The sequence below is a fragment of the Drosophila suzukii genome, chromosome 3, assembly GCF_043229965.1.
Source record: "Drosophila suzukii chromosome 3, CBGP_Dsuzu_IsoJpt1.0, whole genome shotgun sequence".
Classification (NCBI taxonomy): domain Eukaryota; kingdom Metazoa; phylum Arthropoda; class Insecta; order Diptera; family Drosophilidae; genus Drosophila; species Drosophila suzukii.
The window spans coordinates 60,073,644-60,101,327 of NC_092082.1; the positions used below are offsets into that span (position 1 = coordinate 60,073,644).

Genomic DNA, 27,684 nt, shown 5'->3' on the forward strand with positions numbered 1-27,684 from the left:
CGGAAAGTATGTAACAGGCAGAAGGAAGCATTTCCGACCCCATAGAGTATATATTCTTGATTAGGGTCGCTACCCGAGTCGATGTAGCCATATCCGTCCGTCTGACAGTCTGTCTGTCCGTATGAACGCTGAGATCTCGAAATCTATTAGAGCTAGGTTTTTGGGATTTGTCATGCAGATTCCTGAGCTTCTTGCGCAGCGCAAGTTTGTTCCAACAGGGTGTCATGCCCACTCTAACGCACAGAAACCGCCCAAAGCTGTGGCTCCTACAATTTTGATGCTAAAATAAAAATTTTAACTAAAATGTATTGTTCATTTGACCCAAAAAAAAGTTGGTCACGCCCACAAACTTCAAAAAATCGTAAGTATGAACGCGGATATCTCGGGAACTATCAAAGATAGAGAATTGGGATTTCATATTTAGATTCCGTAGCCTTGTACGCAGCGCAAGCTTGTTACGCGAATATGCCACGTCCACTCTAACGCCCGCAAACCTCCCACAAACTTCAAAAAATCGTACATATGAACGCGGATACCTCGGAAACTATAAAAGATAGAGAATTGGGATCTCAGAATTAGATTCCGTAGCCTTGTATGAAGCGCAAGCTTGTCACGCGAATATGCCACGCCCACGTTAACGCTTACAAATCGCCCAAATCTGTGGCACCCAAAATTTTCATGGTAGAAAAAAAAGTTAGCTGAAATGTATTAGTCTCATCTATACCTATCGATTGATTTCAAAAATAGTTAGCCACTCCCACTCTTACGCCCATATCGCCTAAATCTGTCTATCGCCCACATAACCATATATTGAGATCGCGGGTAGGTGGCGCATTTCAACCTCGCTTAACTGCTTGCATATCTCCATTTCCCTTTGGACCCTTTAGCTGAGTAACGGGTACCTGATAGTCGATAGTTCTCCCTTGTTTTTAATATACGGCCTAAAATGGTAAATTTTCTAAAAGTACGCCTCAGCTGAGTATTAGTTTTTCTATCGGTTTTCGTCGACCTCTCCTTATAATCTTAAAACATTTTATTCCTTAAAATAATACCTTAAATAGTTGATTACATAATTATATTCAATACAATTATTGTTTGGTTAAGTTCAACATCAATACCTAACAGACGTATTCATTATAACAGTTTTTTGGCTGTCTAATATTTTTATGTAAAATGCAATATTTTTAAGGCCCACGACCCAAGCTATTAGGTTATTCGTGGCCTAAAAAGTAGGGAAAATAGTCAAAAAATTAAAAATTTAAGCAGTGCATGACCTTAAAATGGACTTAAATCTATTTTTAATTTTTGGGTCATGTATGACCTAAAATTATGTTCATTATTTTTCTGGGTGTATAAAGTACACATGTTCATGATTAAGATCACTAGCCAAGTCGATCTAGCCATTTCCGTCCGTCCACCCGTTCATTTCTACGCAAACTGTGCTCTCAGTTTAAAAGCTATCGGTGTAAAACTTTTCCAAGAGTCGGACAACTATATCCCAAAGCTCCCATAGGAATGATATGATATTTTCTTCATTCTTATAAACCATTTCAAAATTTTAAATAAAATTGCCGTTTAATCAGACGACTGTACCATATAGCTGCCAAAGGACAATCAAAAACAAGGAAGAACGCTATAGTCGAGTACCTCGACTATCAGATACCCGTTACTCAGCTAAATAGAGATATGCAAGTAGCAAAGCGAGATTAAAATGCGCCACCTACCGGCGGTATACAGATTTAAGCGTTATGGGCGTTAGAGTGGGCGTGGCAAATTTTTTTTGGACCAATCGATAGGTACTGACGAGACCAATACATTTCAGTTAAATTTGTTTATCTAGCATGAAAATTGTGGGCGTCACAGGCTTTTGCGGTTTGTGGGCGGTAAAGTGGGCGTGGCAAACTTTTTTTTTGATCAATCGATAGGTATTGATGAGAACAATACATTTCAGTTAAAATTTTTTATCTAGCATGAAAATTGTGGGCGTCACAGGTTTTCGCGGTTTGTGGGCGTTAAAGTGGGCGTGGCAAACTTTTTTTTGGGTCAATCGATAGGTATTGATGAGAACAATACATTTCAATTAAAATTTTCTATCTAGCATGTAAACTGTAGGAGCCACAGTTTTGGGCGGTTTGTGGGCGTTAGAGTGGGCGTGGCAGTCTACTGAAACAAACTTGCGCTGCGTAAGAAGCTCAGGAATCTGCACGTCAAATCTCAATAGCCTAGCTCCCATAGTTTCCGAGATCTCAGCGTTCATCCGGACAGACGGACAGACGGACAGACGGTCAGACGGACAGACGGACAGACGGACAGACGGACATGGCTAGATCGACTCGGCTAGTGATCCTGATCAAGAATATATATACTTTATGGGGTCGGAAACGCTTCCTTCTGCCTGTTACATACTTTCCGACGAATCTAGTATACCCTTTTACTCTACGAGTAACGGGTATAATGAATTAGAAAATAATTATAGCATTGTGGTTTTTGAAAAAATTATGTTCTGTGATGATGTCTAGGTAAACCATTATTTTAAAATTTCCTAACTTTATATTTTTATGTAAAAATCGGAGGAAGATTATATCATAAAACAAGGAAGAACGCTATAGTCGAGTACCTCGACTATCAGATACCCGTTACTCAGCTATATGGAGATATGCAAGCAGCAAAGCGAGATTAAAATGCGCCACCTACCGGCGGTATACAGATTTAAGCGTTATGGGCGTTAGAGTAAGCGTGGCAAATTTTTTTTTGGATCAATCGATAGGTATCGACGAGACCAATACATTTCAGTTAAAATTTTTTATCTAGCATGAAAATTGTGGGCGTCACAGGTTTTCGCGGTTTGTGGGCGTTAAAGTGGGCGTGGCAAACTTTTTTTTGGGTCAATCGATAGGTATTGATGAGAACAATACATTTCAGTTAAAATTTTTATTCTAGCATCAAAACTGTAGGAGCCACAGTTTTGGGCGGTTTGTGGGCGTTAGAGTGGGCGTGGCACTGTGCTGAAACAAACTTGCGCTGCGTAAGAAGCTCAGGAATCTGCACGCCAAATCTCAATAGCCTAGCTCCCATAGTTTCCGAGATCTCAGCGTTCATCCGGACGGACAGACAGACGGACAGACGGACAGACGGACAGACGGACATGGCTAGATCGACTCGGCTAGTGATCCTGATCAAGAATATATATACTTTGTGGGGTCGGAAACGCTTCCTTCTGCCTGTTACATACTTTCCGACGAATCTAGTATACCCTTTTACTCTACGAGTAACGGGTATAACAAGGGAGAACGCTATGTCGAGTACCACGACTATCAGATACCCGTTACTCAGCTAATGGGACCAAAGGGAAATGGAGATATGCAAGCAGCAAAGCGAGATTGAAATGCGCCACCTACCGGCGGAAGACAGATTTAAGCTTTATGGACGTTAGAGTGGGCGTAGCAAACTTTTTTTGGATCAATCGATAGGTATTGACGAGACCAATACATTTCAGCTAAAATTTTCTATCTAGCATGAAAATTGTAGGCGCCACAGGTATTGACGAGAACAATACATTTCAGTTAAAATGTTTATTCTAGCATCAAAACTGTAGGAGCCACAGTTTTGGGCGGTTTGTGGGCGTTAGAGTGGGCGTGGCACTCTGCTGAAACTGCATGCCTACTCCCAGTATTGTAGCTTGTATAGTTTCCGAGATCTCAACGTTCATACGGACAGAAGGACAGACGGACAGACGGACGGACGGACAGACGGACATGGCTAGTCAAGAATATATACACTTTATGGGGTCAAAAACGCTTCCTTCTGCCTGTTATAGTATACCCTTTTACTCTGCGAGTAATGGGTATAAACACGTATGATTTAATTGCATGACAAGGTGCAAGGGTATAGCTTCCTTTCTTGATTACAGAGGAACTAGTACATTTTTGTAATAATTACCTTGTTTTTTATTTTCAGGTAAGCGTTCATAGAACACCCCCTGAACGTCGCATAAATACCGTGCGTAAGTTTCTGTCACCCCACCCCCTATCTATATGCCGTGCATTATTAAACAAAAATAAAAACTTATAAACTTTTTCAAAGCATACATAAACAACTTAATATTTTATAGATCAAAACATTGTTTTTATGGCACTACCTATTTAGTTTACTGTTCACCGCTTTTGTATCTGTTTTGAATGGAGACCAGGTCTTTTAGATTGGCAAGAGCATGATAACATGATACAAATTTAATAATAATTGGCCTTTGACCCGTTCAAGATTGAAACTCAAAATAGGTTTTTCATAAAAAAAAATTTTTAAAAAGTTTTACTTAAGCTTAACCTTGCACAACACATAAATTTCACACAAAAACATGTCGGAGTTTAAAATTTAGCATAACCTAATTTCCTTATTTAATATTAGTTTAAGTGAAATAATTGTCACCTTTATAAACCCGTCAACTAACAGAATAGGCAAAAATATGATCAGCAGTTACAAGTAAAAGGCTGTTTGCAAACTGCCATTCCGGTAAAGTGGGACCAAATTTCCACGAAGCAATTCCAATTATGCTTATTAGTTGGGTGCTTCTGAGTATGAGCCGAATAAAAACGAATGCTTCATTATCTTAAGGTACCGCGGTTTAGCCAAGGATTTAAAAATCCAACGTTTGCTGATGCCTTGAACTATATGGTCAATTTCATTGGACATATCTAATTGATTTTGCTGAAACACGGCATTACACAAAAATCAAGAAAGAACGCTATTGTCGAGTGCCTCGACTATCAGATGCCCGTTACTCAGCTAAAGGGACCAAAGGGAGATGGAGAAATGCAAGCAGCAAAGCGAGATTGTAATGGCTAATCCCAGTATTGCAGCTTTTAAAGTTTTCGAGATCACATGAGGTCGGAAACGCTTCCTTCTATCTGTTACATACTTTTCGACGAATCTAGTATCCCCTTTTACTCTACAAGTAACGGGTATAACAAGCAACAATGTTTCGTCTGTTGACCAATTAGAAAAAAGTTTCAAGCCATTTCTTTTGCGGTGCACCAAGCGGACGGCACCTTCTAGCCCAGGCCTTTTTCACTTATTAACTTATCAAACAAAGACATCGCTTCGGCAAGCTTATTAAAAATCGTAAAGCTTTTTGCCTACACAGGTATACTGTATAGCAGCGTGACGAAAGGGAAAGATTTAAAAAGTGTATTTACTTAGTAGAAAGTATAACACATTTTCATCACAAAAGTTATTATCAGAACTTTTGTGTGTTAAAGGTGTTGTTTTTTTTCCTCGCTAAGAGGTGTTTTTGTTTCAATTAATTTCAGACAAATGTATACAAATATTAAAGCTGCAGGTGCAATCATCACTTCGTTTAACCTCGCTAAGAGGCAATTTTGTTTTATTGCATTCGCTGTGTGTAAAAGTAGATGGAATCGTTTTCGACCCTATATCCGTCTGTCCCTGCGTCTGTCTGACAATCTTTGCGATATCAGAAACTACAAAAGCTAGAAAGTTGCGATTTCGCGTGCAGATTTCTGGGGTTCACACGCAGCGTTAGTTTGTTTCAGCCGAGTTCTACTGCCATCCTAACGTCTAGAAACCGCAACACCCTACAGGGACGGTCAAACAGGGACGGTTTACACAAAACAAAAGTTAAATATACTCATAATTGCATCTTACTTCATGTACATTTTGGCATCAATGGAAAGGTCATTTAAATTCCGTTTGAATGGTACAAGACTTTTCTTAACCCATGAAAAATATGGCTCGAATGCAAATTTCTAAACATTTTCAAAAAATCGTAAAATATATAAAAAAGTGATTTTTTTTTAAATTGTTTTGGAGTACCTTTTAAACCATCACAGCAGATTTTAATTTCTTTGCGTATAATGTACACTGTATATCCATACGTAAAGTAGTCGCCTTCGCACACTCTTCTGGTGCGCTTCGTCACTACGTGGACTGCCGTCCACAGTGACTTAGTCATTCAAAGCTTGTTTGAATAATATTGCGATTGGTATGATTATTAGAATGTTAATTCAAATTGATTTTATTGGATAGGAATCAAGTTAAATTTACAATAAAACAAAATTTTCCAAAATTGCCGCGCTGACACACTTTGGCATTATGGGCGTCAGGATGGGCGTGGCACTCCACTGAAGTAGGCTTTCGCTGCTTAAGAGCCCCAAGAATCTGTATGCTTACGCGTAACTGTACCTCAAAGCTAATATCACAGATTTTTCTGAAATTCTCTGAAAGAACCTTTTCTGAAAACGCTTTTTAATGAGAAACTATTAAAAGTTTTTTAAGAATTTACTGTCCTTTGTATGCATTGTTTTCGGCTTCAACTTATTATTATAGATTTGTTGATTTCGATCGGATAAATTATAAACAAATATGTGTTTTTCTTTTTCGGCCTCAAGTTCAGATGCGTGTGTAATGCCGTGCTGTATTGAGAGTGTTTAAATAAAAACATTAACGTAACTCCAATTATTTGGGCAGCATAATTAAAAATGTCGACAAACATTAGATTTTCGATTTCTTTCTATGGGACTTTTACTCAGGAGGACCCAAATATAAGCAAAAAGCAATAATGCTTATAGAATTTTGTGCACTGCGTACCCATATAATTTGTTGAATGTTGATTGTAATCGCCTAATTTCGATGTTTGCATATTTAAATATTAGTCCCCCAAGATTGAAATTTTGCAGCAATTGTACCTAAAATCTTCTTTTATAAATTTTAAATGTCATTATAAGTCCTTGCTACCTAACCACACCAAGCTAGACATTTTCATGTCCCTTAGATATAAAAAAAATATCGTAATTTATTTAACCTAAGTGCAGATCATATGACAAAAACACCCCGAAATAATGAACCTCCCCACCACACACAAAAACAAAAGAAGAATAAAATATATTTTTTGTTTATACCTACAATGCCTTCACAGCCGAACTTTACCTCATTGTAAAACACACGAACACTAGAGCTTGACAAGTACACCATGCCAAACACATTGAACGACTCCCAAGTGCACAGCAATCTAGAGAATAGCTTCGCTTTTCCACCCCGCCCCACGTCCCTTCATTCGCCCCTTCCCGGCCACCCAACCGCTTCCTCAACAGTAAAAACTCCACGGCAATAACAAGTTCTCCTCGAACAACAAAAGCCAACAATGAACACAGCTGCCATCGCACCGATAAAAAACATACGGAAAACACAATTCAATTTCTTCTATTACAATTTCTTCCTGACTACCAGCCCTCGACTTTCAGTTCTCTCTTTATTTAGTACTCGCATATTTACATGAATGCCACGCCCAAGCCAATCCCGATCCTCAGAGCACTCATGCCCCCAACTGCCTCAGTAATGGAAATCTGAATTGGAAACAGCTAAAAGAACTAAATGGTCGGGATCCCCCTATCTGGCCATCCGAGCAGCTTCTGTCAAATTGTAAACCAAAATGCTATAGCGACAACTGTTCCCAATCCGAACCATCTTGTCTTCCACCAAGCTCCTTACCGGCTTCTTGATTTCATTTAACTTGTTTCATCATTATATATACTACTACTTATCCATACACAACTTGCAACTTCGAATTATAATTCATAAAGTATCCCAGTGAATCGAAACAGATAGTGAAATATTACTAATACTTTTCCTTTACTTCCCTGAACACGCTCGACAGATGCTGCAGGCGGTAATTTCTCTACTTACCATATTGTTTTATTTTACTATGTCCATAAATATATCTTGTATGCCTTAGTCTTGATGCAATTCACAGCGTCTACCATTTGTATTGGACATGCATTTCCACTAGAATCAGTTATTCAAATTAATGGCATCATAAAATCAAAACCAATATCCAAATTCCAAAATAAAATCAACACAATCAATGGCCATCCGTTAAACTGGGATGATGCCAAAAATTCAGCACAGTAAATTAGCAACTCCTATTATTCCAGTATTTCATAGTTTGCCTCGCTACCACGCTGCCTCCAAATGCTATACGCAAACACACGGCTTGGAGAGAGATCTTCATAGAGTATATAACAACATTTTCATTTAAAGCGCTTTTTGTTTCTTTTATTTCGTAAACTCAGGGAAACTTTGGGCGGCTATGTGCATCTTGGAAAACTTTATATCTTTGAAATCAGTGCTCAGAAGATTACATTTTCAATCGTATTTAAGCGCTAGTGGGTCACGGGTCATATCATTTAATGTGACTGTAAATTGAAATTTGGTAATATTCACCCAACAATTTCCGCACAACTTGAATTCGTTTGGTTAAAACACGCTATTTACATCATCAACTCAAGATCTATAGTCTAGAATTGAGCATACTTCGCATTGCATCGGGTTTGGTTCTCTAATTTAAATTAGTTCTAGACATTTAACTTTCTTTTGATTTATACAAAATATACTCTTTACGCCGTTACACCCAAACTCTTGCTTTTTGCGAAAATTGTTTTGTTTAAACGTTTTTATCTAATTCTTCTACTACTACTCTACTATCGAACTACTTCTACTACTGCTATGAACTACTTAAACTAATATGGAACCATACTAACTACAAAACTACTTACATCTTCTACTATTCTACTATAACTACTCTAATTACAACTCAACTACAACTTATATACTACGAATTTACAATGAGGTAAAGTATAAGTATAATGTATTTACTAAAACTATCGAAAAAAGTTGTACTTAAAAGATAACATACACGACAAAAAAATAAACCAACAGCACACCCACAACAAAATATACTTCCTATTATTTATGTACGATTGTTACCTTTTGATATAGCCCAGTTACGTCTACAAACAACATAACATGTAACCCAATCCCCGAACTATTTTTCTAGCGTAAGCCGACATTTTGACACAACCTAATACTACAGTTTAAAACACTTTTTCAGACCATTGTAAGTCAGTCCATTTTGGCAATTTTTAATTGTCTGTCGCCCATGTGCAACGAAATGCTCACCCTTCTCTCTTAAATTCTTGAGACCTTGCCTGAAAGTATTCAACTATATACTACATTTGTGCTATGAATTACATGGGTCCTTGAAAACATGAATCAAAAATAACAGCACAGCCGAATTTGTGGAATAATACAGAATATTTTAAATTTATAAAGAGCTCTATTGCGTTAACTCGGTTGTTCCTCAACTTATCACGCATGGAGGCTGTATTCATAGTAAATTTTCGTGTGTTATCGAATACATGAAACGGTGCTTAGGCTCACACGATTTTGCTCATTTTATGAAATTAATATCAAGCAAAGGGAAAAAGTAGTCGTAGCAAGGATGCGTTGATTCACGCGTAGCTTGGGTGGATGAAAAGTACCGGCCTGGGGTGCGGATGGGGCTAGAAATTATGTATATTAAAAATTCCTTAAATATCCCTGATCTGAGTACAGACCAAAATATTTGCATGCGGCTGTCCGGACCTCAGCCGACACGATGCGCAGCTGTGCATTTTTGACAAATTTTGCCGTTTGCTGGCATGACGTCGCATTCCTAACGTGCCTGGCAAGGGTCCCTGAGTGGATGTGGAAGAGGAAATGTTTCCACGACTGCGGATGGGGCACACAACTAATTGCTGGCACTATAAGAAAAAGCGTGCACGCGGTGAAATGCCTCCGTCCTAGCCAAGAGGCCTGAGCGCCTTCAGCCAAGATTCTCCGAGCAGTCAAAGGCGCAGTGTCTGCGTAATTTCAACACTTGCACACGCTCTGTCTTCTCACTTATGCACTCACACCCGCAGATCGCAGTCATAAGTAAATATCGGGTCCTTCGAGGCTGTTAAATTATAATTACGGCCGGAATGTGGTAGTTGCTATCAGCGACTATGACAATGAAAACATTAGCAAGAAGGCGTGTGCCACCTTCTCAGCGACTAAGCCAGGGCCTCTTCAGAAGTCCCACGTAGTCCCCACATGTCCCAGGATTGTGGGCCAGTCCTCAGCCGCCTTTCCTCCATTCTCTTCCTCTATTTGGCACAGCCTTCCCTTTGACCCAGATGTGTGCAAGGCGGTGTCGTCCTTTAGGGCCCAACGAGGCTCAGCGGTCTTGAACCGGATTAAGTAAGAAAATAATTTGCTGTTCGTGCCTTTTCACCAACTCCATGCGTAGAGGGCAGCAAAAAATTACGCATTTGTGACTAAGGGGGACGAGGGTGCAAAAAATACTTGACACAAATGAGCCTGAGTGTGGCGGGGTGGCTCTTCCACAATAAAATGGAAATGGAACTCTAATGTATTAGAGCGTGTATTAAACAGAATAAATGTCACCCGACCAGCATCCGCAGCCACATCCTCTGGCACATCAACACATCCGCCTCGGTTGGGGCTTAGCCATGTACTTAGGGCTGTGGATAAGACAATTACGCTGGCTCCGTAGTTGCTCCTTGGGCTCGTTTGTGTTCCATTTGCGCCCTGGTTCCCCCACTACTTCTTCATCGGGTTGTGCTGACGTGTTGGTATTCAAAACAGCATTCGAAGCAATAAAACGCACTCTAGGGTTTATCTGGGAGCTGCGGCTCGTATATCAGACTTATGACTTCTGCCGAATACTTTGTGATGTACTGCCAAGCTCATCCCCCATCTCCTGTCACCAAGCCCATACCCTGGCAGGAATCAAGCCCAGCCCTAGCCCCAGCCCCAGTTCCAGTTCCTTGAGGCAGATAGGTATTAAGTACCCTCATTTCGCCCATGACACGCAGAGAAAAGTAAAGCTTTTAACGGGAAAAATAAAATGAATGAAGGCAAGAAACCCCAAGAACCAACAACCAATTTGTAGAGACTAGCCGACAGATTTTTCGGGCTGTCAAGAACATTTTTCATGCAAATTGAAAGCTTCCGCATCCTTAAAGGGCCATCAATGGCCTCGCTAACGGGTTGTCCATTTCCATTAGTGGGAGCAGCAATAGAAAATGAAGAAAAATAAGCGCCAAGAATGCGGAGCCAATACCGAGATGGGATGTGCGTCTTTCGCTGGCGGTGTTAATTATGTTGGCATGATAATTACATTACAATAGGCTTGATTAGTTTTTAATTGAATTGTGCACTTATTCGGAGGCCTTCTTGAATCTGCAACTGGAGTCGAGTTTTAAAGGGGTTTCGCCATCAACTTTGAGGGCCAAGTTATGTCCACAACAGGCACAATCGCATTCGCAACTTGGTGGGTGTGAGTGGGCAGCACGCACAAAGCGAGACGGAAGAAGGGGAGGTTCGTAGAGTTCATAAAGTTCATAAAGCAAATTACAAAAGTCCCATAAAAGCGGGCCCTTCCTGGCTTCTGCTCCTCCCGCTGGGTGTATCGGCTATTTGACACCATTTCGCAAATCAATTTTTATTGTAAAATGCGTTGACTAATTTATGAAAACAATAAATGCGTCTGCAAACCAAGTCAAAGTCACCCCAAAAAGTTCATTCACAAAGCTATTCAGCAAATTGATGACTATAAATTCAATTTAATGTGCGATGCCTTCTGCACCCGCCAAGAGAGAGACGGAGCGAAGAGAGAAAGAGCCAAGAGTGGTCATCCGTCATCCCCTGATGACACTCCCCATCCGCCCCACGGGCCGGAAAGTGCTCAAGAGCAGGAGCGTGGAACCGCGATTCTGCGCCAACGGCGTGGCTGCGTCTCTGTCGCCCCACAAGAATCGCACTCGGAGCGAGCAGCGAAGCTGCCTGGCTGCTCTTATCAGCATCGCAGGCAGGACCGGAGCGGAACCATAGGCCGAGTCGGACTCAATCCGCTGGGACTGCGCAGGCGCACGACTCGAGGGGCCCTGAAATCCCGGCTCGGGCCAGCGCCGGCTGCGACGCGACTGCGGCAGCAGGCATGGCGTCAGGACATAAAAGGCTGGACCAGGACTGCCAGCACTCCTACTCCGGGCTCGCACTCCTGCGGCTGAAGTTCACTCCGCCAGTGCGCCAGTCCGCCAGTCCGCCTTCGAGTCGTCTTGTTGCACACAGTTCGTGGGCACTCGTGGTCGCGTTCGCACTGCACTTCGGGCACACGCTTGGAATCGATTGAGATGGCCATGGCAACGACGCCACTGGAAGGAGGGCCACCACCACGGCCACGGCGACTGCGGCCGAGTCGGGGTGTCGGAGATGTTGCAGCTCCTGGCTGAAACCGAGTCCAGTAGTGCCAGCGTCGGCTGAGGCAACGGTTGCACTTGCATTCACTCGGGCCGGAGACGGAGACGGAGACGGAGGACAGAAAGCTCCAAGACGGACAGATAGCAGTGGCCAAGAGCGCCCTGAAATCATGAATTTCATTGGTATGAAGCCTAACGCAAATCTAAGCCACAGTCTGCCTTCCAACACTGCCTTTCGATTTCCGGTGGCGGACTACTTGATTTCGTCTTCTTTCCTTTGAACCAAACACTGCCACCACTCCACCAAACTACTACTCAACTCGCCAAAACACACAAACGCTGTCACTCTTACCGAAACTGTGTCCCATGTAAGTCTTTGCAAGCGAACAGCGAATCGTTTATTTTTCACCTCCATCGCTCATACGTAACGTGACCTATCCGTAAGCATATGGTGACACTGTGGTGCAACTATGTAAAGTGGGACGGGAAAAATCAATCGATTGGGGGTTGCTCGCGGGGAGAGCTCCGTGACTGCAGGCACGGCTTATCGATTTTTAACACCAGCGGTGGGAGCAGCAGGACGGGAAGTTCAAGGTCCGAGCTCCGGCCAACTTAGAGGGTATCGCAGCTCTGGTGCTGCGGGTAGAGACTGTCGCCGGGACGACACTGGAAGGCCTCGCCGAACTCCCTCGAGCTGCGGAGCTTGGCGTGCGTCACCTGCCGCTTGCGGTCCTGCTGCAGGACGCCCAGCTCAGAACGGCAGTCCACTAGTAGGTTGGCCACGAAGAAGAGCCTCCGCAGGGACATCTTCGTTCGTCCGGCTGCCAGGAGTGTGTCAATCCTCTCCTGGAACTTTGTTCGGGTAGCCAGCCATTGCCGGTACCCACTCAGCGCCAGTCTCTGGGCCAACAGGCTGAGGAGCAGGTCGTTGGCGTTAGCTTGTCCGGCGGCGCACTCCTGGAAGGCGCCAAAGCGCTGCTCCGAGTCGAAGCTCCGCCAGGCACCGGGGGTGCTGGAGCTACTGCCCGCAGCCACCAGGCTCAGGGAAAAGAACTCGCCCACCAGAAGGTAGTTGAGGGGCGTGCTCAGGTTGCGCTGCCCCAAGAGGGCACTGACTGTGGCAAACGCCAGGTTGTAGTGGCGCACCAGCTGGGCGGATAGTGAGGGCTGCTGCCGTGGGCGCTGGAACTTGCGAAGTTTTTCCAGGTTCCGGTATAGGCTCCGCCGGCCCAGCAGGATGCCGTGGTAGCTGGCGTCCAAGAGCTCGTCGCCGTTTATTGTAAGGCGCGTGACGCTTCCGAGAAACTGCCTCGAGCTCTGCTGCGAGATCTCGTCGATCCACACACTGCCGGCTAGCTGATCCACGTAAGCTTTCCCCAGCACGGAGTACATCTGGGCCAATTCGTCGCGATTCGCAGTAACCCTCGGCGCCACGTGCGCGTAGACATCACCGACATAGGTCTCCGCCAGTTGGTGGCAGTCCGCATCCACGATATCTGAAAGAAAGGAAGCAAGGGGGCTTGAGAGTTTTTTGCGCACATCCACACAAATGAACGCGTTACCAAGGCTCGAATCCAGCTTAGTGCCGACCAACATTTCTCGGTTAGATACAGCCTGTTAATTTGATTTTCTCGATCATCAATGTAAAAGCTAACTTCCACAAAAAATAAACAGCTAATGCAATATTGCTAAATTCTGTGATGGACAGTATCTCGTTTATGTAAATTAATAGGTCGAGAAAACAGAGGTGCTGTTATGACCAGTTTACAAATCTGGTTCTTAACTACATCATCCATAAGGTCCGACCTTTAATTATACAACTAACGAAACGAGATTTTCTTTAAAATGTGACAGGCTAATAGCAATGTCCTTATCTTGGCTCATATTAATGTCCTTTAATGAAAGCTTCCAACCGCGAATACTTAAGATCAAGATGGACTCGACATTACTGATAACAAATTCTAAAATTAAACCATATTGACGATCTTGATTTAAAAATTCTAAACGCGAATTCCTAAGATTTAATTGGTACTGGCGAGTTTAACCATATTAACATCATTAAGTGGTTAAAGATGGTAATTTTTTTAACCTCTTAAAAGCATGACGAATTCGCTGTTAGATATTTTTTGTAATTTGATATCCTAACAAAACCTATGCGACATTGATTTATTATTCACAATCTTACTCGCCCATTTAAACCTTACAATAAATTATTCGCGGCAAAAAAGTCACAGACGACTTTCTTAAATCTGTTATTAAACAAACGTGTTGTACGGTTGAGATTGTTTAAAATAATTTTTCTTTGGGAACAAAGTTTTTGATAGCAGAATAGAAGACTCAGTCGTTTAACTCACCCATTAAATAGTCCGTCCAGATCCAGTTGAGTAAACGGACCATACTGGTGTTCTGCAGTAGCAGGAAATACTCGATCAGTCTGGGAAGTTGCTTGACAACGATGGTGTCTCTCTCGTGGAGCGTTTTGCCACCCAGCACCTTCCGAAAGTATCCATCCCAGTCCAATCTGCTCAGAGAGGCGTTTCCAAATGCACTGCGCTTGAAGTTGCCGTAGCTGAATTCCACCTGGTCGTCTACGTGCTCCGCCTTGACAATGTCCCGACGACTGCGCTCGAGACTCAGCACCTCGAGGGCGGCCACGTGGGCGCGGCTCTGCTCGATTCCGAAGCTCTGCAGGACCTCGCCCACCCGCTGCTCGAACTTTCTCAGAGTGTTTCGACGCGTGAAGTCGGGCCTAAGCACCACCAGACGCCTGTTCGACTGCATGGTGACCGCCGACTCGAAGAAGTATGGCGCCCCCGCGTCGTGAAAGTGCCCGAGAACCGTAAGCCAACTCTGGGTTTGGTTCGTCCGCTGACTGGCATTGGGCTTCATTGCCTCCAGTACAGGCCAACCCCCGCTCAGCCTGAACAGCTGAGAGGCCTTGAGCGCCTCTATGCCCCTTCCGCTCTCGCAGGACTTAAAGAAGTTGACCAGCTGGAGCTCCATGTCCATCAGCTGAGCGACGTCGGCCTCCTTGAGCAAGCTCTGGAATCGCTGCCTTCCCGTCTGGCTAAGGTTGGCACTGCGCGAGCAGACGTAGCCGTAGAAGTCCTGACATGGCTGCCTGTTGGGGTCCAAGTACTGCTCTATTTTGTATGAGAAGGTGAGCAGGTCGTTCTCCACCCTTGCCAGGCTGTCCTGACAGTAAGCTTGGCCAGACATCCACAGGATGGTCAGTAATCTTAAAAGCATTTCCGCCAAGTGCTGCTTCTAAGACGACTCGAATAGAAATGTGCCCGCCACCGTTCACCGCTTTTACCGCAGGTACCAGGCCTTGTTTTTCTCCTTGGCGGTCGGAATGTCAAAGGTCGCTGCTAATGCGACGGCACACTTCCGCGCTTCTGCTTTCAGACTGCTGCTCGGACACACTGAGCCGCCAGGGCGCCCAAAGCTATGTCTAAGTTCCAACTAATCGCGTTCGCATTCGTTCCCCCTGGGTCTGACACTGGAATGAAAACTGAAATCACTTGAAGTGATAACCCACTAGGCGATAACGAGACAAACTGTAAGGGGTGCTCTAATCATATGTGTCAAAATGTCGGGTTTCGGTTCCGATCTAAAATTGGTCACGGCCGATTTTGAATTAAATTAGTTTTTAAAATTAATGCTGTATTTCTGAAAAATATTTCATTCTGACCAATGGCCAAAGTCGACTTAGATACTCACAATATATACAGCTTAAAATCTCTGGGTAACCTTTATTCCCGTCCGTTATACAGGCGCTGTAGGAGGTGATGGAGGCGATGATGGCGACGACAAGGAAAAGGCAGAGGAGGAGGAGAGGGAGCGTCAGGAGGCCATTAAGGAGGCCGAGGACCGGCGCAAGGAAAAGCACCGGAAAATGGAGGAGGAACGCGAAAAGATGAGGCAAGACATTCGCGATAAGGTGAGTGGGTGGGGTCTTTGTGAACTTTGCAAATAAAGTGAATGTACCTACATACATGTTGTGCCCTGACATAATAGAACTATTTCCTGGCGCAGTTCAAATTGACTCTAGTAGGGAGTCCTTTTAATGAGCGACTCCCTAACGGAGTCAGATTGAACTTCAAGGGAGCGAGACAACAACAAGCAACTGCTAAAAGTGTTAGCTGATAAGAAAGTAGACGGTGGCCAATTTTCAGAGTCCTAAACAACCTCTTTATCTACCGACTTCATATTAATAATTTAGTATAACATCAAGAAGAAGGAAGAAATCGTGGAGGCGGCACCCCAAGAAGAACCCAATCCCCTGATGAGAAAAAAGAAGACGCCCGAAGAACTTGCCGCCGAAGCGGAGCAGGAAGAGCTCGACGACTTTACAAGTAAGTTTTGGCTGTCGCTGTCGATTCCTGTTCCCTCTTTGCTCAGCTACTGGCATCTATGTACTGCTAAAACCTTCCACCGAGACGGGCCTTCGATTACGCCCCGATTGCCCCTTTTATGAACTGTTTCAGATTTTAGGTTGTCTTTTTTTCTTTTCCTACTGCTATGCCAACGGCTCACGCGAGACTCGCCAAGTCCAGACATTACCTAAACATGTTGACTAACAATTAAAACCCGAACCAAAACCGAATAAATAATCAGCTTAAAACTCAACGGCGCTCGAATGTAGTAGCTGTGTTTATGTTTGTGCATCTGTGTGTATTCAAGTGCAATCGAACTATCCAATATAACTTTCTGAACAGCTGCCTACTAACCAAAGCTATCTATCTATCTATTTATATGTACTCTTTTCCATGTGTGAATAATATTTAAGCTCTAAACCTAACTCTAATGCTAACTCTAACTGCAACCCTATCTGTCTAAAATCTAATGTTCAAATGTAATGCAACGACGAGTATAAACATTGTCAAATACATCTTTATATAACAAGCGTGCACACCATTCAATTAATTCATTTTGTTCAGTTTTCAGACTTCGAATTAGTTTTACTGCGTAAATAAGTATGTACCAGAGAAATCTAGAGATCATTTGAAAACATGAAAGTGTGTACTTCATTTTTTCTTTTATTCTATTTTAATGTATGCCAGTTTTATATAAATTATGGGTAAACGCTGAAATTAATGAATTGGTAATAGCAGACGAATTAGGTTTTATGTTATTTATGTTATTTACGTAATTCGAATAAGGTAAGTGCGACCATTCGTTAAAACTTTAATTTCCTTTTGTGTGGTAATATTGTTGTAATACATTTGTATTCAAGAACTACTCTTCAGCCTTCCACACCACTAACAATAACCATTTTCGACTACTCTCGCTATTCTAATAACCACTCCGATTCTCTGTATATTAATATGCAAAATAATTAGCATAAACAGACGAACCATAATCACTCAATTCTCGACCGCCTCCCTCTACAAGATCGATATGCCATTAACATAAATTTTTTAATTAATCTGAGAATTGAAATAGGTTTGAGCAGATAGCTTCCGGGGCTGTAAAATACCATATTAAATTATTTTATATTATTTTTAAAACATCAATTTCACCCAATGCACTCTTTTCATAGTTATAGCGCCTATTATTTCACATCCTAATATAAAAACACTATAACAAAATACATGTGCTTGTGTGCTAAACTGCATTTTGAAACTAAACACGCACAAAAAAATATAACTCTAAGCCAAAGAAAAATATAAACAATAAATGGACGAGCAACAAAAACAAAACTTTTTCCCTCTCTTTTACTCTTTCCCTTCAATATGTGTGCTATATGTATTTAACATAATGCAAAGTCGTATGCAAAATATATATATTGCTCATATACTGCATATGTATGTGTATTTTCCTCGCACCAAAATTAAAATCTTTATTATTATTTCACTATCAATCTATCAAACAGCTACATAGAGCTACAAACAATCGATAGTACTTTGAAATTTTCGATAATTTTCTTTTATTAATTTTAGGTCGATTTTTACCGACTTTATTATTCCTAAGTATCAAAATTTTAAGCAATATGTAGTACAGTTAAATTTACTATAGTAATTTGAAAATTTAATTCAATATACGTTGTATAATTTCAACATTTTGTATACGGTTTTTTTGGGGAACTAATAAATCAAGTAAATAATGAAAAATCGATAGTATCAAGAAAATTCAGAATCGACATCAGTAACTATCGACGTTTTCAGCTCTACATCTTATCAATTATAACTTCAAACATACATAAGACAGACTTTTACTAAGACGTTACAAGTACTACTTACAATAAAACCCTGACTAATATGCGAGTAACTGCTCTTTTGTTTTATTTTTACGATTCTCATACGAATTGTGACCTTCCGCAACAATAGACTTTCAAGTAAAAATACTGCTAAAATACCTTAGATAACAGTTACATCTACAGTATACCAGTTACAGTACATGAGCATCCATGAATACATATACATAACAGTTAACATGTCAAACATTTGTAGTCTATTCTACAAAATATGCTTATTTATTGCTGTTTCCATACTCAATTTCTTTTACAGAACTGAAAAATCAAATAGAAACGCAAGTAAATGAGCTAAAAACCCAAATAGAGGGAAAATGTGTCATGCAGTGATATGTCAGTCATCATATTTTCCAACAAATAAATAAAATGAAAAAATATAAATAATACTGAAAACATTCAACCCATAAAAGGAAATTTATTTAACTCGACATGAAATTGGATTTGTTAATATGAGATCAGTTAAGATTGGAAAACATAAACAAAACTAATTAAAAGCATTACAAAGCTAGAGCCTAAAATACCTGTAACCCGGCAGCAACGTAAAGCGTATTAAACATTAAACCCCCAAAATCGATTACAGCTATAATCCGATACGAAGCAGATATATGAAATAAAAATGCGAACAGGACGGTGAACTCCTTATGAATTCTAAAGTAGCTAAAGCATTAACCAAATTATTTAAAGCCCAACTATAGTGAAAGCCTTTAATAATATTCAAATCACTTTTGCTTCAATAATAATGTAATATACTCAAACCCAATTTACAAAACATAATCGTTGTTTAGTTGATAACATACAATAATATAACGATCTAATAAATATATCAAATCCGCACGATGACATTCGAACCCAAAAAAAAAATAATAAAAACACAAAAATAATATAAAACAAAATAAAAATGAAAGAAAAATATTAAGCAAATGGTGTGACAGAGGAGGCTGCCGAATCATGTAGAACCGTCGAAGTTGTTGCTGAAATCACTTTGGACTTGAAATCCATCATAAGTATAGAAAGAATATAAACTAAATCGGCGAATATGTTAAAATTGTCATTCAAATATATATATACACTCGTTATGTATATGTAAATATTATGAATTTAACCACGAGTATTTGAAAATACTTACTTGCAAACGAATTGACTGCGGATACGTTTAAATTATTGATGATTCTCTAAATTGTTTATTGAAAGCCAGAAAAAAACCATAAAAATAAAGAAAATGTTTCAGTCAATTTGTTTTTCAAAGTTCGAGACAAACCATCTTTAACAGCTGTTATATCATTTTCTTTCTTATACAAACAACATACCTACACTACAATTGAGATTTTCAAAACTGTTTGAAATAGCTAATGATCTCTCTGATTGATGCTTCTGAAATGTAAGTAAATAAGATTACTATATTACTATACATAAACCTTACCCTCACTAATAAATTATTAACAATACCAGATCTAAGTTTCATTTACATTTATTTGTACCCATACCAGATAAGTTTTGGTTCAATTACAATTCCGTAGACAATGTTGTACAACAATATATAGAACGAAATTATATAAATCGGTAGTCATTTAGACAGGGACAATAGCTTATAAGAGATGCTAGGCAGTTCGAGAGCATAATGCTGTGATACATTTAGCATACATTTTTCCCCGAAAACTCATTAGCATCCAGGGACTGGACACCCCGGAAAAGAGAAAACGAAACTTGCATGCACAAAAGTCGGCCACAAGAAACACAGACACCGAAGCATACATATGTATATAAGTCCTTTCACCGAATACCCTTTACAACGCCGAGTCCAGAATAACGACAGATACGCCGACTATCCAAAGCATCCGCTTGTAAGGGGTAGGAACACACCTGATGACATGTTAACTTATACTATACATACTCTAACATCTTCGCACAGAAAGTCTTTTCAGTGCCATTAAATTTGTGTATACAATATAAGCGTCTCAAACGGTATTTCACCGAGATTTTCTAAGGTACAAATCGCATTACCGTATGCATGATTGTACGTACAACAGAACGAGCCGTCTCCGTCCTAAATCGAGGCACTTTCCAATTTCTACTGCACCGTTAACTGCTTTTAGGTTTCCGTAAAATTTTCTAAAACTACGGACAATCAAAAATGGACTTCAGTTTGCATGCGATTTGTGACCTGAACGGCTCGTGTATGTGTTATCAGTCTAGACATACATCCTTATTTCATATTACCCACACCCACATGTATGAAATGCGCGATTTTTGGTACAATGCCCTCCCTGACTGTGAAATCAAAAATAACACACTGTTCAAAGAGTTTGGATGAAGAGAGCATATGTATAAGCATATTGTACTGAATCGATGCAGTCTTGCAGTCGGAAAGGACATTTGTACTCCGGGTAACCGGATATAGCTTCTCAGTTGTATTTTGTTTTCTTTTCTTGTCATATTAAACTGAATTAAACTAAATATACTAATTATAATAAATGTTCTAATCACACTGCATTCTATATATATATAAATATCTCTCTCTCTTTCTCTGTTGTCTCTCTCTCTCTTTCTCTCTTTTTGTTTTTAAAACACTCTCTTTCAAATCCTTTATCTGCGCCACTTCTACTCTGCCTCAAATTCTATATCTGAAAACAACTTGAACAACATTTGCAACAACACGAAACAACAACAATATCAACTATTATAACAACATCAACAACAATTCTACCAATTCTTCACAACTACGATTTGATGGTCCTTCTTAGACATGTACTCTCAACAACAGCACAAGAAAACGCCTACAGCCAGTACAAGAACAACATCAACAACAACATCAACTACAGAAGTATCTAAATATGTACTATAAGAGAAAACTATACTATTCAAGCAAACAATAGAGGTAAACAACTAGCCACATGAACAACAGCATCAACTAAACTAGATCATCGCAATTTGCAAGCGACAATTTCCTCCTATCTTATTTTTAAACGTTGTGAATTAATTTGGATGTGGCTTACCATTTATTCCAATCCATATACACACTCGTGTACTCTCACATAACATGGTCATGGTGACATGCGTATGCATTTAATTGACTATATAGAGTTATAAATGATTGAAATTATGTACAGATCCAATAAACAGCAACGAAATATGTGTAAAACTTGCATTAAGAGCTGCGTAAAGAAAAAAGATAAATATTCCACATTCTTCATCAACGTTAGCAAGCTGATATCTGTATCTTTAAAACTTAACACTTAAAGCTTCGTCCCATTGATCTGCTAAAAAATGTCAGATATCTTATTGGTAGGACAGCAATAAAGTAAAAAGTTCTAACGCCCCTCTCTGTCAACCTAATAAAGCAATCCTCTTGTGCCCCCTCGCTCCATACAAAGTTAGGAACGATGAAACTGATGAATGAATGCCTTAACGTGGCTCAGATGACTAGACCATGAGTAGCGAATAGATGATGATAAGAAAAGGTGATTCTACCCTAAGGAAAAGTATTTGAAATCCCTAGCTTTGGTTTCCCAATCGCACACCTGTTACTAAATCGGAATCCAAATATCTTAGCTATGATCTCTTCAAGCTCGAAACTATAAAATCTATAAAGTAATGGCTTTCTAAATATTTATAGAAAATGTTTACCTAGATTCTACTATATCTATTGCGTTTTTCTCTCAGATACTCACATATATGAAGTTGAAGGTAACTTTAATTGTTTAATATATTGAATACATATAAATAAAGAAAACGAACACAACAAATGAAACATATTATTCAATCGTAACCAAGTTTTTAAAGTAATCATAAATGTTCGAAATGTTAAATGGTTCAGCCGATTTTATTTTCATTTATAATTTGTTAATATTGTGTTACCGTTAATATTATAGTAACGAAAATGTAATTATATGTATATCAGAAAGTTCACGAAACCACATATAATGAAAAATTTATATACATACATATATATATATATATACATACATACATATATATATGTGTAACTTAATAGGGAAATGAATTTAATAGAGAAACAACAGACAAAAATTATAAATAAAAATGTTAAAAAGAATACCATTCAAGTCATTATTAGATGTGAAAGACGTTCTATACACTACAAATGAATTAACAAAACAGAAATAAAAACAAAACTTAAGAAAATCGTTAATAGTTGATTAATTATATTGTTACTTTGAACATTTAATTGAAACAAAGAAAAACAAAAGGTATAATAAAAAAATATATATGTATAAATATATATGAGAAAACACTACAATACATTTGGTTTTAATTTCGAGTCGGAAGTCCAAGCGTTACTGTTACCTACCTTACACTCCATGCGACCAAATACATTGTCCTGATCACACTCGAACTTTCTACCTGCCTGATATATGATACGTATAGCTAACTTGATTTGGCATGACTGTTGGTCTATATGTTTTTCCGTCTTTGTGTACGTGTCTCTCTTCTTTTCGCTGTCTTTCTCTATCTCTCTCTCTCTCTCTCTCTGTATCTGTCATAACCGATCTGTCTATCTATGTCTAACTCTGCTCCTCAAAGTGTCTGTCTTGCAGTTCAAAACAGTCACACCAGAATTTATGTACATCCATGAGTTCAATTTCAGAACTTTGTACAAATGTACATCGAAAGGCCAACATCCTGCTGCCTTTTTTTGATCTACTGTACAGCCTTTAATACTGCTGAAAACTCTGTAAAAATGTGTATGGGAATGTGCCATGTTATCAGTCCTATAAATACTCCTCGAAAAACGTATATGAGTTGTCTACGTTATCTGAACCAATTTGGGTTAGGCATCAAAAGAGTAAGTATTTACTTTATATATACAAAAAAGATTAGATTTTCTTGGGCTATGTAATTTTTGTTGTGTAACAGCCGCCTTCAACAACATCCTGAAAAGGTAGGTAATAGCATAGCCAATCAATTTTGTGTCCGTGCCACACCACACAACACATGACATACACCCACGTCCTTTTAAAATTCCGCAGCCACTGACGACAAAATTGATGACGTCTCCAAGTAGAAATAAACTCCATTAGGAAAAATATTTATTTCTCCTCTCTTTCCGAAAGTAAAAACAAAATAAAACTCAGAACAAACTATTCTCTTTCATGTTTATAATTTTTCTCCTGTTCGGTTTTTTATGCAGTTAAACATGTCTATTTCGTAGGGAGTTTTTTTCAGTTATTCAAGACTTACACTCTTTCTGTGTGCAAATTAACTGATTTTGTCTTGTTTATATTTTCAGCCAAGTTGAAAAAACGTCTTAGCGATGCTTTTAAAAATTGCCCATTGAGAAACTTGTTCTAAACAAAGGTCTTAAGGTTGAGAGTCACGCCACGATTCGGTTTCAGATTACACAAATACACGCGTACCGGCCCTCTTGGCCATATGTGTTTATGTGAAAAAAGAGCATGGTGCTCTTTTTAACCTTCCAACGTGCATTACCTGCAGATCCTGATCCACCCAGGACTTTTCAAGGCGGATATAATATTTTGTGTTTAAACTAGGTTTACATTGAAGGATTCGATATCCGGACACACTTTTACTCAATTGTAATGTAACAACCAAACTATATGACAATTTTACCTGTCCCCTCTTTGAGAAAGTTGTAGATCGGGTTTCTCAAGCGTGAGAAATCACATTTTAGTACTAACACGTTTGGGAATGTTGGATACTTGAGTAATATTAAAACTTTATTAGTTAAGCGCTAAGCAACGCACATTGATACAATGAAGCAGTTAGTTCCTTTGTACTTGAAACAAGATGAGCTATATTAGAGTTGGCTTAACTTCTGTCATTCCGTAGGCAAAAATATAACAAAATTATAATAAATCTACATATACTGACTAGAAGAAATCGTAGAAACCAAATGTGAAATGAGAGATGAATCAACAACGACATTAGTTTAAAGTAATTAGAATAGCATACCCAGAGTCTTTCAACGGTGCCAAGAGCATTTTCTTATAGCATTCGTGGATGAATACGATTAATATATTTGGCTGAAATATTTTCGTTGATTGCCAAATAATTCATAAGATTCTTAAAGTACCTGAAATTCCATTGACCCTACTGGAAGTCTAGTATTAGGTAAAGGTCCTTACAGTTATAACACGCATTTCTGAATGCAGAGGCTTCTTGTTTATTTTTAGATCTGCTCAACGACTAATGCGTGTTAATACAAATTTTTGGCATTTCCGTTGGAATACATTCTTACTATACAAAGGAAAAAATTGGTTCGGCTTGCCGAGGCGAAAATGTCCTTTCCAATTTGTTCTACTTGATATTCCGATTAGCTGCCATCTTTTAAAAGAACTTGAAAAAGATAAAAATCATTCAAACAATCATATCTAACTTAAACGATTTCGTGTCTTAATTTTAAATATCACATGATTTTACAATTTAAATTATATAAAAATAGGGGAAAGCAAAAATCGAAAAAAAACAATATAGTCTAAGTACATATAATTTACATACCAAATGACCGACTGAAATTATTGTTAAAAGTTTTATGAATTATACTTGCATATATACATATATTGATATGATCAAGTAAATTAATAAATAAAGAAATATATATACAAGAAATTCATAATAATATATTAAAGTTTCATACCCTTACTAATCATAAATTTGCGATTTAATATATACATACAAGAAAACGTATAATTCATTAAAGACGAAAGAAATCAATTTGTAAAGATGAATGCCTAAAGCCAAATGAGTTATCTACATTGAGAAACTGGTTTTACCTACAATTTAGTTATAGTTACCTTAAAATCGTCTTTGACCTTATAATTTAGAAAAAATAATCGAAAAATTGACTCAAGGCAATACGTTGCTTTAAACTCCATTTTAGGTAACTTTTCCTAAAATATAACGGCCGTGAAACTGTTTTAAAGCATTTGTTTCTGTTAACCAGATTTAATATTTTTTATGAGAGTAGAAAATCGATCAATAGTCTTAAAACGTCCACCAAGACGTACCACTTTTTTCATACCACGAAAACCATTTTCCAGCTTTTGTTTAAAGTCCCTGTTTCCGAAAAACTTTCTTTAATACAAATATTTGCTAAAGCGCATTGTGGGCCTCTAATTAAAAGGACATCAATAAATTTCCCAACAAAACCGTTTGCAGTTAAATAATAGTTACCAGCTTAACCAGTTATCAACGTGGATTTAAGCATACTGGCATTTCGAAAACGTTTTTAACTTAACAAATGCCGATTTTTTGGTTGATAAAAAATTAAACGTTTGCCAAAATTCTTGTCCATTAAATAAACATTCTTGCCCTGTCAAGTGCGAGTAAGCAGTTACCGTAGCGGCTACCAGTATTGAACGAGTTAAATTGAATTATATTAAATTGCATTGTAATATGTTGTCTTGTATTTACTGTTGAATTGTACTTTAGTATAGAACGAGTTAATTTCCAATAAAAAGTTTTTAAATGCATTATGAAAAAGTTCCTGTATTGGCGCATTTTATTTTGATTACTCTTATGACAGTTGTTCCACCCCCACGCAGTCAAACTTAATAAAGCCATATGGCCCATACTCACCATCTTCACAACTCATTATTCTCACATTCTTCTTTGTAGGACGCATTTATTGGAATTTGGTAAGACTTTTCTTAACAATTCAAGCTGCTGTCGTTGCGCGAGAAGCATTGTTTAGACATGACATTCCTAAATGTTTGGAATTCGTAGACTTCTCTGTGCCTGATGACTATGCGTCTTTTTCCCATCCTTTCTCCACTCTCAGATGGCTGTGCATCGTAGTCATCATTCCTAACAAAAAAGGGTGAATGGAAAAAAGGGGACTGAGATGAAACTTTCTTGACATGGCTGACGTTCGATAAATCAATACGGAGCGTTCCTTTAATTCCTGCAGACATACATATTTAGATTAATTAAAAAGTTAATCGCTATTTCGGTACAACTGATTCAGTATTCGAGCTAGTGAGATTTTAACGCATTCAATTCAGTATAAATATTCTGTGTAAAGCTAATATTACCTAAAACGTGCGAAACATTTATCACTAGTCGTAGGAATCAGCCCAATGAGCAACAGCGCATTTCTGGATCTTATAAATAATGCAAGAAAGGCTTTTAATTATACAAAGGCATCGGGTTGACCACACGATTCAACGTCGTAGCACTTTGCAGTCAGCCAAGTGTGAAGAACCGTGTTTATTAACACAAAACAAAAGTATCTGCGAAGGCAATACAGTTGCTGCCCACAGATTCCCATTTAATTTAATAGAAGTAGCCGGAAGTACAGCTCAGAGATAAGCCGGAGGTAAATCTTAATGAAATGCATTGTCAAATGAAATGGTAAAATTGACGACGTCCACTCTTTCTTGAAGTGGCCAATGGCATTAAATCAGCAATCTAATGGCCACTAAGCAAACGACAGGGCGACACGCACCCCTTGTACTTGAACTGCCAACTTGGGGGCTGGTTGGCCAAGTGCTATTCCGTTCGCATCCGGACCTTTCGGTCTGAACTTAAAAGCACTTGTAACAAATTGAAATCATTTATTTTACTTTTTGCATTTGCTGAAACCCACATTTATAGCCAGCCCCCTTTCCCATTTTCAAGTAAGCTCAAACCCTTTGAAAGATGGAGATGTGCAAGTAGCGAAGAGACTGTTGCCAAGATTGCACACCACGCCACAGCGCCACCTAGCGTCGATTCCTTTATTTACTAATAACTTTTTAATGGATGATCCGACCTAAACAATTTTTTGGCATTACAGATAGATACTAATAATCAATACAAAATTCCTTTTAGTCTTTTATAAAAATTTTAAAAATTTGGATGCTAGACAGGTTTTAGCGTTATGGGCGTTTATGGGAAACGGCTAGTTCGACTCAGTTAGAGATCCTGTTTAAAAATACCATTTATGAATACCAACACCATTGGTCAAGTCTTGTAATTTCAGCTAGAAATTGGTGTTGATGCACTGTTTTGTATTTAGATCGATTTCTTACGACTTTCTCTTCACACCAATGACTCATTATGTGATTTGGCTCGATATAATGACGGTTGCTTCCACAAGGCCTACTCAAAATTTTGCACTTTGTAACTCAAACAAAACCTAGATAGCTGATGCAATTATCCAAGTAAGTCTTGTATTGCTTTATCTTTGCAGCTAAATTTTGTGATTAACAGTACTCTGTCATTGTTTTTCGTTCAGATAAATAAAGTAATCGAGAAACCGGTTTTGCTTTTACGACAAGTTTATCTGGGGCTTAACTTTTTAACTTTTTTCGGTGTTTTTTTACATATTAACTTCTACTCCTAAAAATATCATTCTATTATTATTTAAGAATGTCG

General features: G+C 39.2%; 2 protein-coding genes across 18 annotated transcripts in view; one reads left to right on the forward strand and one right to left on the reverse strand.

Moving 5' to 3' along the window:
* Positions 1-25,809, forward strand: part of cpx (synaptic transmission protein complexin) — a 35,327-nt gene extending 9,518 nt beyond the window's left edge. For 5 of the 17 annotated variants that reach the window (XM_065866682.2, XM_065866683.2, XM_065866681.2 and 2 more), the window contains exons 4-7: positions 7,670-7,681; positions 15,881-16,038; positions 16,321-16,453; positions 16,593-18,689. In XM_065866682.2, the coding sequence (XP_065722754.1) occupies positions 7,670-7,681; positions 15,881-16,038; positions 16,321-16,453; positions 16,593-16,678 (389 nt within the window). In that variant the 3' untranslated portion in view covers positions 16,679-18,689. Of the gene's footprint in view, positions 1-7,669; positions 7,682-12,063; positions 12,464-15,871; positions 16,039-16,320; positions 16,454-16,592; positions 19,730-21,092; positions 22,607-23,596 lie in introns of those variants that run through there. The other 12 variants (XM_017076791.4, XM_017076799.4, XM_017076800.4 and 9 more) reach the window with 12 other exon arrangements.
* On the reverse strand, positions 12,416-15,574 carry Nepl11 (Neprilysin-like 11). Its single transcript, XM_017076789.4, has 2 exons — positions 14,450-15,574; positions 12,416-13,591 (listed from the first exon to the last, which is right to left on the reverse strand). The coding sequence occupies exons 1-2, from the start codon at positions 15,342-15,344 to the stop codon at positions 12,708-12,710; spliced, it is 1,779 nt and encodes a 592-aa protein (XP_016932278.4). The 5' UTR covers positions 15,345-15,574; the 3' UTR covers positions 12,416-12,707.
* Positions 25,810-27,684: the final 1,875 nt, after the last annotated feature.

Excerpts from the sequence above, each read along its gene's own strand:
- Nepl11 (XM_017076789.4), bottom strand. The coding sequence starts at position 15,344 with ATGCTTTTAAGATTACTGACCATCCTGTGGATGTCTGGCCAAGCTTAC. Across the intron at positions 13,592-14,449 it reads CTGGACGGACTATTTAATGG|ATATCGTGGATGCGGACTGC; the intron begins GTGAGTTAAACG and ends CCTTTCTTTCAG.